General features: G+C 41.5%; 2 protein-coding genes across 2 annotated transcripts; both read right to left on the bottom strand.

The window, feature by feature from the left end:
* Positions 1–5,720: 5,720 nt before the first annotated feature.
* LOC108412336 (olfactory receptor-like protein OLF3) lies at positions 5,721–6,638 on the bottom strand (the record flags this gene model as incomplete). The annotated part of the gene is made up of 1 exon (XM_017684315.2): positions 5,721–6,638. A coding segment is annotated over exon 1 (918 nt), but the record flags the coding sequence as incomplete, so codon positions are not given.
* A 7,250-nt stretch (positions 6,639–13,888) lies between these two features.
* LOC108412322 (olfactory receptor 10G4-like) lies at positions 13,889–14,836 on the bottom strand. The gene has a single exon (XM_017684301.2). The coding sequence runs from the start codon at positions 14,834–14,836 to the stop codon at positions 13,889–13,891; it is 948 nt and encodes a 315-aa protein (XP_017539790.2).
* Between the last annotated feature and the right edge of the window lie 2,715 nt (positions 14,837–17,551).

The raw sequence follows: 17,551 nt of genomic DNA, 5'->3' as shown, positions 1-17,551 counted from the left end.
GCCTCACAGCAAGGAGGGCCTGGGTTCGATTCCCCGGCCGGGCGACTGAGGTCCTCTCTGTGTGGAGTTTGCATGTTCTCTCCGTGTCTGCGTGGGTTTCCTCCGGGTTCTCTGGTTTCCTCCCACAGTCCAAAGACATGCTGTCAGGCCAATTGGACATGTTACATTGCCCCTAGGTGTGAATGTGTGAGTGACTGTCTGTGTCTGTCTGTCTGCCCTGTGATGGACTGGCGACCTGTCCAGGGTTTATCCTGCCTCTCGCCCGAAGACTGCTGGGATAGGCTCCAGCACCCCCCGCGACCCTGACGGAGAAGCGGTTTAGAAAATGGATGGATGGATGGATGTTTGTTCCCTAGAGTTGTGGGCTACGCTTGGGCACACTAATGTAAAAACTAATTTTCCAGTCGGACCTTTTTAGGCGGTGGACCGGGTCTCCCTTGATTCGATTGAATGTGTCTAAAACGAGAAACAAAGGTTTGTAAAATGTTCTGTCGAAAACAACGTTTTGTTAGTTGTGTAATTAGGATAGCGTTTCTGAGAATGTGTTGCATATTAAGTGCTTTATATACTAAGATATATGTATAACGCTAGCTTGCTAACGCAGCAGTTCCTCCGTAGTGATGGACTTGGATGGTCTTGCTTTGTAGTTATTTTCAAAATGAAGAGGAAAAGTGATGTTTCACACTTTTTCCAAAAAAAGAAAGAAGCTTGTGCAGAAAGTCAGGTAGAGCCAGAGAATTAAAGTGAGGGACGAGCCAAGAAGCCTACACATAATGAGCAGGAAGTTCATTCAGGTGGAGAAAGCGGCTCAGAGAGTGAGGAGACGTTAGAACAGGGAGACACATATGAACATCGTGGGAGTGAGGCTGAGTGTGAGGAGAAAGTGCCGTTCGCGTCCACAAACACAGCACCATTAGGTCAAATGTCAAAATGAGTCAGTTCATCTGTTAGGTTTTTGTACATTTGTGTAGGTTTTTGGTGTGTTAACAGTTATTACAGTGTTACATGACATCTCAGTGGTGTTTCTCAAACGGATTTTTGTTTAAATATTGTTTTTTTTTACAGATATCAGCAAATGCAGAGATGATTCAACAGCGCAGCCAATGCTGAAAATATATCCAAGGACTCAGATGGGAGTCAGGAGACATGAGACAGGAGGAGGAGTTTCAAGGCAGCCTGGTACAATATCCACCCCTGGCTTGAATATTCTAAACATTCAGACTCTGCATATTGCTTTGCATGCAGACACTTCAGTCCTCCCGAAAGCTCAGAGACAGTATTTGACTCAATAGCTGGATTCCGCAATTGGAAGAAGGCGACTTACAAAGAGGGGGGATTTGCAATCCATGCAAGATCTGAGCAGCACAAACAAGCCATGATTGCATGGAGAGACTATCAGAAAGCTGTAAAAAATGATGCAACGCTCTTAAATGCCCTAAACAAGGAACACAACAAACAGATTAAAGAAAATCGGGACTATATTAAGACAATTGCTGAGGTTCTACTGCTTACAGCCACACAGAACATTGCACAGAGGGGACACAATGAGTCTGCAGATTCAGATAATAAAGGGAACTTCATGGCAATTTTAGAAACAATAGCTAAGCATGACAAAACTGTGAAAAAAAGATTGAAAGCAAAGCAAAGTAATTCAGAATGAAGTTCTGAGTTGTTTGCCAGACATGGTTCGTACCAAAATTATAGAAGAAGTGAAAGACTGAGGTCTTTAGCATCATGGTTGATGAGACCAAAGATGTATAAAAAAAAAAGAAAGAACCAATATCTTTAGTAGTCCGGTACTATTTCAGTGGAGCGGTCCATGAGAGTTTTCTCCACTTTGAATCTGATAGACTAGATGCAGCAGGACAAAATTATACACATTCTACAAAGTCATGATCTTGAGTACAGAGACAATCTAGTAGGCCAACCATATGATGGTGCTTCTGTCATGAGTGGCAAGTACACAGGCGCGTTAAAGAGCAAGATGTCCACTGCATTGCACACTGTCTTAATTTAGTTTTAGTAGACACTGTCAAAACTGTTCCTGAGGAAGACCAAGTCTTCTCCTTGCTAGAAAGACTATATGTCTTTACATCTTGATCATATGTGCATCAAAAATGGCTTAGTGTTCAAAAAGAGATGTATGAAGGTGCACCCAGAGAGCTTCAGAGATTAAGTGATACCCGCTGGGCATGTCGGTATATGTCTCTATATAACATTATTGAACGATTGCCTGCCATTAAGCGAGTCCTTCAGGAGACAGCCCATGAACACAATGGTGACAAATCTGTTGAGGCACGAGGTCTGCTTGGGCAAATAGATCTACAATTCATTGTTTATCTTGTTACGTTCTGTAAAGTGTTTGGAGAAGCAAAACTTCTCTCTGATATGCTACAGTCTCCATCTCTTGACCTCTCAAAGGCTGTTGATTTAGTTGAAGACTTAATTCAGACTTTGAATGACTACAGGAATGAGTCTATTTTTGATAGCCTATGGAATGAAGTGTTGACTACTGCTGAGCAGTGTGATACTTGGTGGACACTGTGTATTTATTTTACTGTCCACTGTAGGTCAGAAAAGGTTGGATTCAGAACTAGAGAGAGTTTTCGCACAGGCTTTTTCTACCCTGTTTTAGATCATATACTCGCTGAGCTTAGCAGGCAGTTCTCCAGCAGAAACTAACCTAATGAATGGCATTCAAACTCTTAATCCAAAAAGTGATGGATACAAAAAATGTATGAGTTAAACATTGAGGACTTAGGACATGAACTACATCAATTCAGGAGGATTTTGGAAAGGAAAATACAAACTGGTACGCCAAGACCCTTTAGTGTTGTTGAACTGGCATCATTTATGGAGCCGTATAAAGAGGTTTTTTTTTAACTCTACAAACTGTGCAAAGTAGCTGTTTCAATTCCTGTTACTACTGCTTCTTGTGAGCGAAGTTTTTCTACACTAAAGCTGGTGAAAACCTATCTAAGGTCCACTATGACAGATGAGAGAGTGAGTAATTTGGGTGTACTGAGTATTGAGTCAAGAAGGGCAAAAACCTTGAACCTAGAAGAATTTGTAGATCTGTTTGCAAGAGACCATAAGAACCATAGAATACAGTTGATGTAATGGAACTGGTATGAATGCACCTTATGAGCTGTTTTTTGTTTTTTTTTTTTTTTTGCACTGAAGTTTGACTGTAAATGTACTCTTTTAGTTGAGGATAGCAAAGGCCTTCGACCTGTGAGAATGTTTTCGATTTGTGGCATGAATATGTAAATTGTAAGTTGATATAAATTGTACATGAAACAGAAAAAGTCAATAATATATTGTAAAGCATAATATAAGCTTTGAAGGGTGATTTTTGTTTATCTGTTTTGTAGGAAACCTGTTGGTAAGAATGCAGCATACAAACAATAGAAGACAGCTGATTTAAAAGAAATTCAATATGAAACTGAAAAAAGGGATAAATAACATTTTAAATCGTAGCAAAGATACTGAAAGGTGATGTTATTGAGTTTGTATAAAATGTGAGAAATATATAATTAAGCTGCAAATTGTGTAACTGAAAACTTTTTTTGCCCCTCTAAAATAATCACTGGCCCTACACTGGTCCCCCCCCCTGGTGAAATGGTCTAGAACCGCCACTGTTGATAGAACCTTTATAATCAAACCATCTTTAAGCTGCCGAACATCCTTTAACCAGTTGTGACTTGCTTGCCTCTTGTGTGGCTGCTTTATGGGGCAGGACCAGTCGGTGGGGCAATAGGCACTGTAGCCCACTTCAGTTTGCTCATAGAATAGCTAAAGCACAGACATAGCCTAGAGCTCTACCTAGACACCTAAATTTGTTCACACTTTATTGGTGCCCACAATGTAACCACCAGTCAGTGAGTCAACATTTTCCTTGCTGCAATGTACAAACTCATTTCCAAAAAAGTTGGACAACAATTTCTGTGTCTCTTATAACTGCCAACGTGTAGAAGTAGGTGCTGTTTCTTTCGGCCCACATTTTTCCCCCCATTTTTGGGCAAGTCAAACAGTTCTGGAAAACTATTATACTTATCTGTCTCTATTTACATGCAGACAAGTTAGTTCTCTAATCCCCTAGCTACAGTAAATTGGCCATGTTTGTTGTTTTGATGCATGCCCAGTTTGACGTCTGTCCTGTGTTGGTTTACAAAAAAAGCAGAAAAGGAAGGAAAAAAACACAATTTGATCTGTTTAAACACTGAATTTGTCTCTGTTGTGTTCTATATGATTATTGCAAAACTCTTAGACAGTGTTGTTTCACACTCATGTTTTTTGTGTTGCACCAATGTCGCGGAGGAAGAGATATTAGTGCGACACACCTGACTTGCTAATATCAACTCCGTTATGGCTTCAACATAAGAGCAAAAGATGTCTTTAAAAAAGTGAATGTTTTTATGAAAACAAAATCAATTTAATAAGTTAATTAAGTGAATAACAAATTGAAATGTCTTGTATTTGTTTTGTTTTTGTTCAAATACAGGTCAAAGCAGACTTACAAATCACTGCTTTGTTTTTTATTTTTTTGCATTTATCCACCATTACAACTTTATTGGAATTGGGTTTAAATATGCACAAACACATCTTCTAAGCCGCTTCTCCTTCTGGGTCACGGGGGGTGCTGGAGTCTATCCCAGGAGTCACCAGGTTGAAGGCAGAGTACACCCTGGACCGATCGGATCAGGGTTTGAAAATATAGTGTTAGAGAAATAGAGCTGGGCTGGACGTTGCTGAACAGCTGTGACCACACCTGACCAATGTTCTTAAGAAAAAAAACAAGGCCAATTTAGAATGTTGAAATTACATGTTTTTTACTCAACAGAGAACACAGATGGACATTTTAAATCACAATTACTCTTTATTTGCTGAGTTTAATATATTGAGGGAAAATGCATCATAAAATGTGTCATGCAAAAGTTATGACAACTTTTATATTTAATGTTTAACCCAGTAAATAAATAAAAAAAATACAGCTTTTGCAGAAAAAAATGCCCTACTTAAGTTTCTTACCTGTAGATGGCGTGAAACTTTAACATTGACTGCATATTTTATTGGGGAAAAAATACAATACAATATGTGAAATGTGCAAAATGTGATGGCATATTCTATATTGTATGTTTTTCCAATTTCTTTTGCCCTGTAAATGCACTGACATTGTTCACTAAAATCTGCAGAGAAATGCCATATTTAAGTTTGTTCTCTGTAGCTGTTGTGTTGTGTTGACTTAATCAATAAGCTAAATGTAATTTAGCTCATGGTTCTCAAACCTTTGCATATGTCTGCATATTTTACTATGCAATGTCTTGCTGCTACTATTCATAGGCCTCTGTTGTCTTCCAAGTTACAGAAATGCATGGTCAATTTTTGAGGAAAGTGTGTGCAATAGTAAAATGACAAATAATCTATTAATTACATTTTATAAACAAAAAGACAAAGAGAAGATACTTCTGATGACCAAGGCACATCTGAAAATAAATAAACAAAGCCATTTTGTTAAATATGAGTTGAGGAGGCAAATTTTCTTTATTTTGTGGACTATTAATACTGTTCCACAGCACTTCACCCGTCTGCAATTGTTACATTAAGTATATTTTATATGTTTATTCCAAAAGGAAGAAAAATTCAGTATAATTTATCATCTCTTTCTAAAGGCTTTACATTTGTTGCTTTCTTTTTTCAGAAAAATTAGCAATTGAAATCATTTTAAATAATTTGCTTCTGATTCTCTCGGTCCTTAAACAGTATATGAAAGGATTTATTAGAGAGGGTCCTAGAATTGTGCCAACCATTAGCCCATTCCGTTCCTCCAGTGTTAAAACTACACCAATCCTGGTCAGTACTGTTCGTGTGAATGTGGGTGCATAGAAGCAGATTATGACTATCAAGTGACTAAAACAAGTATTAAATGCTTTTTTCTTGTCACTCTGTGAAGACATTCTCACAACAACAATAACAATCTTTATATAGGACAAGCAGATGAAACTAAATGTACCAAAACAAAGAACACTACTTAAAATGGACGCCTTGTTAAAATATGGTTCAGGATCTACACAAGTTGCCCTGATAATAGATGCATGGTCACAAAACATGTACTTCACAGCTGAGTAGCAGATTTGTAGAGGGAGAACAGTAGCAGGCAGCATTGCCATAATTGCAGAACTTGCCAACCAAAGTACAATAGAGATCAGAACACAACGTACGTTTGTCAGAATAGAATGGTACCGCAGAGGACTGCTTATAGCAATAAAGCGGTCAAATGCCATGACAGAAATAGCAAACATTTCCATTAGGCCACTTACATGCAAAACAAACATTTGAACAATACAGGGTGCATAAGGCATGGATTTATAGCCAACTACAAGGATACCTATCATAGTTGGACATACACTGGTGCAGAGGACTATGTCTACAATTGCTAAATTACAGATAAACAGATACATTGGCTGGTACAAACGCTTATCCATAACAATGAAGTATATATTTGCAGTGTTAGCAATTATAACAAAAATGTACAGTATCAGCAGCACAACACCAACAATTAGTGGATTTTGCACTGAGTCAAATCCTCTAAAGACAAATTCAGTGATGGCTTGTCTGGAAATGTTTTGAACCGACATTATATGTTATTCTCATTAGCAAATTTATCCTCTAATCATGATATCGAAATGTATATTTTCTAGACATCAAAGCATTGTATTGTAATGTACAGTAAAAAGCAGATTATCCATAGTATCCATAAAGTGTTAGAAATCCTTGAAGCATCGCTACAGTTATTTCTCAGATTATAATTTTGCAGTTAGATTTTCTAATGATGTGCATCAACACCTGTGGTAGATCTCATGCTTAATTTAAAATGCAGGTAAAACTGTGGAAAAGAGAGACAGAGCCTTTCTTTAGATAGGAAACCATCTTAATTATGAAGAGACTCACTGGTGAATCAGAAAGCTTTATCTAATCCCCACCTCTTCCTTGGGAGTATGGCGGTGATAGGGAGGCTATGGAAGGGTTGGGCAGGGTCTGAAACAGAATTCATTACTTCATTGGGATTAAACTTTTTTTTTTGAACATCATTGTTTCTTTGAGCCACTAGTTGTGTTATTTAACACATAGTTGTTTAAACCATACATACTCTCAATTTTTATGATCAGCCCAACTAAATCTAAATATTGTATAAAAAGGACATGTTTGAGACCTGAATTGCTATATAGCAGAAGACATTTTCCTACATAAAATTTCATACAATCAGTTTTTTTAAATACAACTATCAAAACATTTAAACTGTCTTTAAATAATTTATACTTACAGCACACAATAACAACCTTTTTTCATTTTAGGCCTGACCCAACACAACAATTGCAATTATACAAAGTCTGTTCATGCCACTAACTGTATATGCAAAAACATAAAAAATAAAAGATTGCTCATCTCACACCCTACATGCAAGACAAAAGCAACAGCTTTTTCAGCAGACATAATGCGTGTAGAGCTCCTGGGCCAGGGAGAATCTCTCTATCCACTCTAAAACACTACTGTGACCAACTTGTGATGATTTTTACCAATGTTGTCAACAAATTACTGAAAATCTGTTCCCACATGCGGTTTCCCTGACCTCAGCAGTTATGAAGGTCTTTGAGCACTTGGTCCTAGCACACTTGAAGGTCTTCACAAATCCTCTGGTGGATCCCCTGCAGTTTGTGTACAGAGTGAACATGTCTGTTGATGATACAGTCACTTGGCCCTGCACTTCTTGCAGCAGTATCTTGGCAGTCCAGGAATTTATGCTAGAGTTCTTTGGACTTACTGATGGACATACTGACAAACAGGAGAGAACAGGTGAGGCTAGGAAAAAATATATATCAATCCCTTGGACACTCAGTACCAGTGTACCACAAGGTTGTCTGTTCTCACCCTTTCATTTCAGTCTTTAAATGAATGACCATGTCCCTAAGGAACTAGCTGTGAAGATCCTAAAGTTTGAAGATTACACCACCATGGTGGGCCTCATAACCTACAGAAAGGAAGTCGAGTAGCTGGTCTCCTGGTGCAACAGTAACCACCTGCTGCTGAACATACAAAAGACTGTAGAGAGGGTGGTGGACTTCTGGGCACCAACTTATCCAGGGACCTAAAGGGACAGTCACCAAGAAAGCACAGCAGAGAATGTTCTTCCTGAGGCAGCTGAAGAAATTCAACCTGCTGTAGAGCCTGATGATCCAGGTCTATACAGAGAACATCAAGTCCATCCTTACATTATCCATATCCACCTCGCAAGAACATGCCAAACTCCAATGCATAATCAGGACAGCAGAGAGGATCATTGCATGTTAATCTGCCAATGCTTCAGGACATCTATAAGACAGGGTGGTGAAGCATGCTGGCAAAATTACAGCTGACCACTCTCATTATGGACATTACCTCTTCTGGCCCCTTCCATCTGAAAGTGGTCACCTTGCACTTTAAACTTAAACTAAACTAACAAACCTCCCTTACTGTATTACAGTACCTCCTCAGTAATGTAATGCTTATTTGCAGAACTGTGCAGATGTTAATTTGTCACATTTCTTCAGCTCCTCTCCATTGCCTTTTATTATTCTTTATTCTATATTCTTATTCTATTTAGTTATTTATTTTATTTATAGTCTGTTCATTATGTTACATGTCATATATGTGTGCGTTCACAAAGACAAATTCCTTGTATATGTAACATACTTGGCAAAATAAAGTGATTCTGATCCTCAGTCTTTCTATTTGGGGTTTAGTTGGCCTTCATGTACCAGCACTGTCTATCACTGCCCAAGAGATAGGTAACAGGTTCAGGAACTTCCTGGTCTTCTTGGTAAATATGGGAAAGTGCATCAGCTTTTGTGTTTCTAGAACCTGCCCTGTAAGCAATATTGAAACAGAAACAGGAGAAGAACAGGAACCACCAGGCTTGTTGGGCATTCAAATGTCTAGCCTTATGTAAATATTCTAAATTCTTATGATCTGTCAAGTATCACAAAAAGGTGATTTGCTCACTGTAGCCAATGGTGCCATTCTTCTAGGGCTAGTTTTACACTTAGATGCTCTGGCCCCTATGCCATAATTATGTTCAGATAATTTATGTGAGTAAAAGGCTACTGAATGTAAATTTGGAGGATTCCCTGTGAGTTGTGACAATACGGCCCCTATTCTGGTCTCGGAGTCATCTACCTCTACTAAGAAGAGTTCGGACGGATCTGGATGTTTGAGCATAGGGGCAGCAATGAATGCTTCCTTTCATTTCTGAAATGCTTTCTCTGCCTGTTCTGTCCACATAAGTTTTTTGGGACCTCCCTTGAGTAGGGACATTAGAGGGGCTGCTATAGTGCTAAAATTGTATGAATCGATGGTAGCAATTGACAAAGCCTAGGAACATCTGTAACTCCTTCACAGAGGACAGAGTGGAACACTGGAGAACAGCATCTACCTTTAGATCATCCATAATGACTCCCTGCATACATACCCTAAAAAATAAACAGATTCAAGATGAAATTTGCATTTTTCACCGTTTAAGAATAAGTTGTTGTCCAACAACCTTCTCAGAACTCTTTTTTCATCTTAATGAAAAAAAGCAGGACGCAACGGGAGATGTAGATGGTCTAATGAAGCCTTGTTCAAGGGCTTCCTGAATGTAAGTATCCATGGCCTTTTCCTCTTCTTGAGTTAAAAGATAAATTATAGCTTTGGCAAAGGTGTGATTCTCTACTAACCAATAGCACAATCATGTTCTCTGTGCGGTGGAAGTTTGGTAGTGCTATTTTTGTTAAAGGCTTCTTTCAAATCTGAATACTCTGCTGGGATTTGGACTGTGAGGTCCATTAGGGCCCTCCATTGAAGTAGAACCAACAGATAAAGGGGATTGGGTAAGGCAAGACTGAAAACAAAAATCAGACCATCTGAGGATCATGCGATCAAACCAGGAAATGGAAGGGTTATGTTTTACTAACCAGGGCAGACCTAAAATGATTTCGAATTCAGATTGCTCTAGAATTAAAAAGGGTAAGGCCTCTTTATGTAGAGCACTAGTTTGTAAATCTATGAAGTGAGTTGCTTTAGAGACTGTCCCAAGGCCTACAGGTCCTGCATCTAATGCTGCCACTTTCTGAGGGGTCTTGAGTTCCTCTACTGGAATCTGCAATTGTTCCACCAGTTAGCATACATGAAAATTCCTTCAGCTCCGGAATCTATCAGGGCTGAAAAAGCGGCAGATTGGGGATGACAGTATACAGTCACTGGTAACATTAATGACTTGGAAACCAACCACGTTGTGGGCACACTCACCACATTAGCATGTGGAGTATATTCTATGTGCTGTCCAGGGTTTGGCACCTTATACAATTGTGGTCTGGTTCGACATTCATGAAGCTGATGTCTGGCTTTTCCACAATACAAGCATAGATGTTCTCTCATCTGACACATTCTCTCTTCAGATGACCAACGAGAAGAATCACACTGCTAGCCGCCACCGTACGGAACTCTAGAGAATACTCTACTACTGAACTGAACTGCACCCTTCCCAAGGACTCTAAGAAGGCTGGGTACTCTGAACTGCTGTTCGGTGCATAAGCACAGACAACAGTCAGGACCCGTTCCCCAACCTGAAGGCGTAGGGAAGCTACCCTCTCATCCACCGGAGAAAACCCTAGCATACAGGCGCTGAGTCGAGGGGCTATGAGAAAGCCCACACCTACCCACTGCCTCTCACCATGGGCAACTCCAGAAAAGAATAAAGTCCAGCCACTCTCAAGGAGATTGGACCCGGTTTCAGCAACCGGGGATCAGAACACCAAGGCCCACCGAACCCCTACTACTGCCCCTCCCATCGATGGTGGGTCGATGGGAGGGGGGACTCATGTAACTCCTTTGGGCTGGGCCTGGCCTGACACCCGACGCTCGCTGGCAAGCCCCTCCCCCAGACCTGGCTCCAGGGTGTGGCCCCGGTAACTCTGATCCGGGCAGGGTACACAAGTCCTGATTTGATTTTGTTTTCATAAGGGTAATTATGGATCACACTTTGTCTGACCTGTCACCTAGGACCAGTTTGCCCTGGGAGATCTTACCAGGAGCTTTTGCTCCAGACAACATAGCTCCTAGGATCATTCAAGCACGCAAACCCCTCCACCACGATAAGGTGGTGATCCATGGAGGAGCTGACTGTTGTCTGTGCTTATGCTCCAAACAGCAGTTCAGAGTACCCAGCCTTCTTAGAGTCCTTGGGAAGGGTGCTTGTAAGTGCTCCTTCTGGAGACTCTATTGTCCTACTGGGGGACTTCAATGCTCACGTGGGCAATGACAGTGAGACCTGGAGGGGTGTGATTGGGAGGAATGGCCTCTCTGATCTGAACCTGAGTGGTGTTCAGTTTTTGGACTTCTGTGCAAACCACAGTTTGTCCATCACACCCTAGGCCGCAGTTCAATGATTGACTTTGTAGTCGTGTCATCGGACTTGCAGCCATGTGATTTGGACACTCGGGTAAAGAGAGGAGCTGAGCTGTCAACTGATCACCACCTGGTGGTGAGTTGGATCAGGTGGTGGGGGAAGATGCCGGTCAAACCAGGCAAACCCAAATGTATAGTGAGGGTTTGCTGGGAATGCCTGGCAGAAGAACCTGTCAGATTGATCTTCAACTCACACCTCTGTCAGAAATTTGACCAGATATCGGGGGAGGTGAGGGACATTGACTCAGAATGGGCCATGTTCCGCTCCTCCATTGTTGAAGTGGCTGACTGTAGCTGTGGCTGCAAGGTAGTTGGTGCCTGTCGGGGCGGTAATCCTCGAACCCAGTGGTGGACACCCCAGGTGAGAGATGCCGTCAAGCTGAAGAAGGAGTCCTACCAGGCATAGTTGGCCTGTGGGACACCAGAGGCAGCTGGCAGGTATCGACAGGCCAAGCGATCTGGGGCTTCAGTCGTCGCCAAGGCAAAAACCTGGGTGTGGGAGGAGTTTGGTGCGGCCTTGGAAAGTGACTTTAAGTTGGCTCCGAAAAGATTCTGGCAAACCGTCAGGCGACTCAGAAGAGGAAATACTTTGTTCACCGGGGGATTCTGTGGGAGGTGCTTCGGGTGTACAGGGTACATGGCTCTTTGCTATGAGCCATTCAGGCCCTGCACAAACAAAGCAGGAGTTTGGTTCGGATGGCCGGCAGTAAGTCAGACTCGTTCCCAGTGAGAGTTGGACTCCGTCAGGGCTGCCCTTTGTCACCGATTCTATTCATGATTTTTATGGATAGAATTTCTAGGCACAGTCAGGGGATGGAGGCTGTCCGGTTTGCAGAAGCAGAAGGTCAAGGTCCAAAAACACCAATCAGGCAAACAATCCGAAGGGCAAGGCAAAAAGTTATCATTGTCAGTGGGGAAGTCAGATGATCTCCCAGACGGGAGATTGAACTCGGAAGATGTGTGACAACAAGAGTGCTTTTATAGGGTTTTATGCGCTTTTATATGCATGTACGAACTAAACTAAACTGGACAAAATTAATTTAATGTTCAACAAGTTGTCTACATAATAATTCCCCTCTGTTTTGTGAGTTCTGTAGGCCCCTCGTTCTGTCTGTGAAGTACACCCTTAACCTAATAAACACTCCTCCTTGCATTTTTTATTTTGCAGTTTGTTTGAATTTCAGTTATGTTTGCCTTTGGGCTCATGATAAAGACATTATAACATAGAGCTCAAGCCCAGATAATTTTTAGTTGAATTTGTGGATGCAGGGACAGCCACTGCTTATTTAACATGTTTGGTCAACATATTTCCAAGGCCATGCAGTGGCAATATGGAAACATGCCTGTATTACTATGAAGTGCCACATGAGACACTGAAGATCACAGATATTCAGTTATAGTTTGTGACCTTGCATTGACATGCAGAGGTTTCTACAGAATACCTAAATCTGTACATGATATGTATTGCAGAGGCTGAAATGTCTAAAATCCTAACAATTGCCTGTAGATGAATTATATTTTTAATCTGCTGGAGATGTTGCTGATGCATATTTGACAAAGTGATGTGATGATGCAGTGATATCCAGCACAGATGCCTGTTTTATTCAGTGCTGTGTGAGGGATCCAAGGTCATGCAGTTTTAATTTTTGGCTTTGCTTTTTACATGCATTGATTTCTCCTAAATCTCTGAACATCACATTATATGTACAATAGTGATTACATTGTGAAATTACATGAATAGTAGATTTTTAAACACATTATCTACATAGAACACACTTGTGCATATTTTAATACACAATTACTGTTTATTTGCTGAAAGTAAAATATGTAGGGAATATATAGCATAAAAAAGTATGACATTTTATATTTCATGTTTTTTCCAATTTGTTTAATTCAGTAAATAAAAAGAATCCGCTCACTAAAATGTGTGGAGAAATACAATATTTAAGTTTGTTCCCTATATGTGATGTATTAACTTATAAAAGCAGCAAAACCACTAATTTGGCTTGGGCTTTTCAAACTTACATTTTTATTTTACTATGCAGTGTCTTTCTGCTACTATTCATAGGCCTCCATTGAAACATCAGCACCAAATACTGTCTTCCTAATTATAGAAACACATGATCAATGTTTGAGGAAAATGTGTGTGGTATTAAAATGACAAATTGTCTATTTATTGCATTTTTTGAAGCAAAAGGACAAAGAGATTATGCTTTTGATAAGCAAGGCATATCTGAAAATGAATATTTAAAAACGTTTGTTAAACATGAGTCAAAGAAAGGCCAATTAATTCTGTTCCATAAAACTTCACTGCTCTACAATTGTTACATTAACTATATTTTATATGTTTATGCAAAAAGAAACAAAAAGCAACATTATTTCACCAGAGGCTTAAAATGTATTGCGCTCATTTTTTAGCTAATTCAGTTTTTGAAAGAATGTTAAATAATTTGTTTCGGATTTCCTTGGACCTGAAACAATATATAAAAGGATTTATTAGAGAGGGTCCCAGAATTGAGCCAACCATCAGCCCATTCCGTTCCTCCAGTGTTAAAACTACACCAATCCTGGTCAGCACTATTAGTATGATTGTGGGTACATAGTAGCAGGTTATGACTATCAAATGACTAAAGCAAGTATTAAATGCTTTTTTCTTGTCACTCTGTGAAGACATTCTCACAACAACAATAACAATCTTTATATAGGACAAGCAGATGAAACTGAACGTTCCAAAAAACAGAACAGTAGTTAAAATGGACACCTTGTTAAAATATGGTTCAGGATCTACACAAGTTGCCCTGGTAACAGTTGCATAGTCACAAAACATGTACTTCACAGTTGAGTAACAGACCTGAAGAGGGACAACAGTAGCAGGCAACATGGCCATAATTGCAGAACCTGCCAACCAAAGTGCAATAGAGATCAGAACACAACGTACATTTGTCAGAATAGAATTGTACCGCAGAGGACTGCTTATAGCAATAAAGCGGTCAAATGCCATGACAGAAATAGCAAACATTTCCATGACAGTACCTACATGGAAAAAGAACATTTGAACAATGCAGGGTGCATAAGATATGGATTTATATCCAACTACAAGGATACCTATCATAGTTGGACATGCACTGGTGCAGAAAACTATGTCTACAATTGCTAAATTACAGATAAACAGATACATTGGCTGGTGCAAATGTTTATCCATAACAACGAAGTATATATTTGCAGTGTTAGTAATCACAACAAAAATGTACAATATCAATAATACAACACCAACAACCAGTGGACTTTGCACTGAGTCAAATCCTCTAAAGACAAATTCAGTGATGGCTTGTCTGGAAATGTTTTGAACTGACATGGTGCATTATTCTGTATTAGCAGTTTAATCCTCAAACCATAACATCCAAATGTATTTTTTTCTAGGCTTCAAAGCATTGCTTTGTAATGTGCAGTAAAAAGGAAATCTTGAACAGTTATTCATAAAGTGTTTGAACACAAAGTTTAAATATTGCCCACTCCTCACCTCTGGGGGTGGGGGGAGGGGCTCAAGGCTTATACCCTAGGTAGGTATTGACATAAACAACATGCACAGACAGCATATGAAAGAATGTTCCAGAGCTATAAAAATCTGAGGGCCCATCCTGTTCTCCCTGTACCAACCGATTCCAAAGCTCTCAGCCTTTTCCCAGATAAGAACAACTCAGCATATCTTTAAGCAAAAACAAGAGCTCTCAATGATTATTGCACAGTCATAGTGAAAAGGCAACTCTGACATGGCTATGGGCGCTACCCAGTTAGCCTGCAGATATGGGCCACTTTTGACACTGCTGGCTGATGGTCAGCACTTGCTAACTGCATGTGAGCCAAAAGTGGCCCACACTATTAAAATGGTCATATGGCCCACATTTCTCAGACCTGGGCCACTTCTTGCAGACATTGCTAGTACTCACATGAGCTATGTGATAATTATTTATATTATGGTAAAGCAAAGAAGCCAGAAGCAGGAAAGATACTAATTTTGGCAATTTATTGAAGTCACTCCCCAAAACACAGGTTCTTCTTGTATAGACCAACAGTAGTGGGAGCCTACCTCACACACTCAATTTAGCCATGAAACACCATAACAGTAACTGGACTGTAATCCGGGAGCATTCTGGGGAACATGAATGCTCCGCCCCCTAATTACCAGCGCCGACCGCTACTGGCATGATGCCACATTGCCCCCTTAAAGAGTTAACCATGCCGATTGCTCACCTTTCCAGTTAAGTCCAATTAAGTCACAAAGTCCTCAAGGCGATGTGGCCTGCCTCCCTTCCTTCTGGGCCGCCCGGGACTTTTCACACAGTCTGGTCCTGCACCGTTCCTGACCTCTGTGACTGGAAGTCTGGAGATGTGTATCTCTCCACTGATCTTAGGCGCCGGTGTAACGACTGGTGCCGACAAGTAACGCACCGCCACAAAACGTTGTCCTGGTTTAATCTGGTACACCACATCTCTGACATGATTTGAAACTGTGTAGGGTCCTTCCCAGTCATACTGCAGCTTCGGGCACTTCCCTTTACGTTGCTGGGGGTTAAAAAGCCAAACTGCTGTCCCCAGAGCCTCCTATTTTTCCAGAGCTTGCTCCACTTTATTCAGGGCTCGTTGAACTTTCTCAGCTTGAGAAGACTCTCGACCCCACTTCTGACACCAATGTGGCAAAGCAAAGAAGCCAGAGGCAGGAAAGGTACTCATTTTGGCAATTTGTTGAAGTCAACCCCCCCCCCCCCCGGTGATAAACTGTTGCAGCTCAATCATATTTTTGTTTATTTATTTAGTTTCACGCTGTGGTTTGCATTAATAAAGTCAATAAAAGTGACTTATTAAATAAGTCAATAAAAGAACGTCTTTTACCATCATTATGGGCTGTTACTGCGGTAGCTTGGTAACTCTTGCTGGCAACAGGCCCAATATAAATAACAGGCGTACCTAATGTGCCTAAAAAAATCCCCTTTCTTTTTTCCTGCTCAGCATCTATGGTCATTGTTGATATTGATCTGTAAAGTTTGCTACTTGGCATTGAGGTAACTTAATCATTGCTTTCAGTATCTATATATATGTGATCAGCAATCAGAAATTATTACAATTGTTTATTGTTTCATTTATTTTTACATTTTCTTACCCAATTTGACAATTAACTAAGCGTAATGGAGTATGGACAATTTTAGTTCTGTTAAAACTAATTACCATTAGCATCTTCTCTGATTATCTTTAAGTTGAAAACATGTTGTGCCTCTCCACCAGAGCCAGCCTCCTACGCCTCACTCCACCAGAGCCAGCCTCCTACACCTCACCCCACCAGGGCCAGCCTCCTACGCCTCACCCCGCCAGCCCAGCCTCCTACACCTCTCTGTTATGGTCAGCGTCCTACACCTCTCCGCCAGGGCCAGCCACCTACACCTCTCTGCCAGGGCCAGCCTCCTACACCTCACCCCAGCAGGGCCAGGGCCAGCCTCCTAACCCTCTCCACCAGTGCCAGCCTCCTAAACCTCTCCGCAAGGGCCAGCCTCCTACACCTCTCCGCCAGAGCCAGCCTCCTACACCTCACCCCGCCAGGGCCAGCCTCCTACACCTCTCCACCAGGGCCAGCCTCCTACACCTCTCCACCAGGGCCAGCCTCCTACACCTCTCCGACAGAGGCAGCCTCCTACACCTCCCCGCCAGGGCCAGCCTCCTATACATCACCCCGCCAGGGCCAGCCTCCTACACCTCTCCGCCAGAGCCAGCCTCCTACACCTCACCCCGCCAGGGCCAGCCTCCTACACCTCTCCACCAGGGCCAGCCTCCTACACCTCTCCACCAGGGCCAGCCTCCTACACCTCTCCGACAGAGGCAGCCTCCTACACCTCTCCGCCAGGGCCAGCCTCCTATACATCACCCCGCCAGGGCCAGCCTCCTACACCTCTCCATTACGGTCAGTCTCCTACACCTCTCCGCCAGGGCCCGCCTCCTACACCTCACCCCGCCAGGGCCAGCCTCCTACACCTCTCAGCCAGGGCCATCAACCTACACCTCTCCGTTAGGACCAGCCTCC

The sequence above is a fragment of the Pygocentrus nattereri genome, chromosome 17 (assembly GCF_015220715.1).
Source record: "Pygocentrus nattereri isolate fPygNat1 chromosome 17, fPygNat1.pri, whole genome shotgun sequence".
Classification (NCBI taxonomy): domain Eukaryota; kingdom Metazoa; phylum Chordata; class Actinopteri; order Characiformes; family Serrasalmidae; genus Pygocentrus; species Pygocentrus nattereri.
Note: the sequence above shows the minus strand (reverse complement) of the source record. Positions and strands in the feature narration are given on the sequence as shown.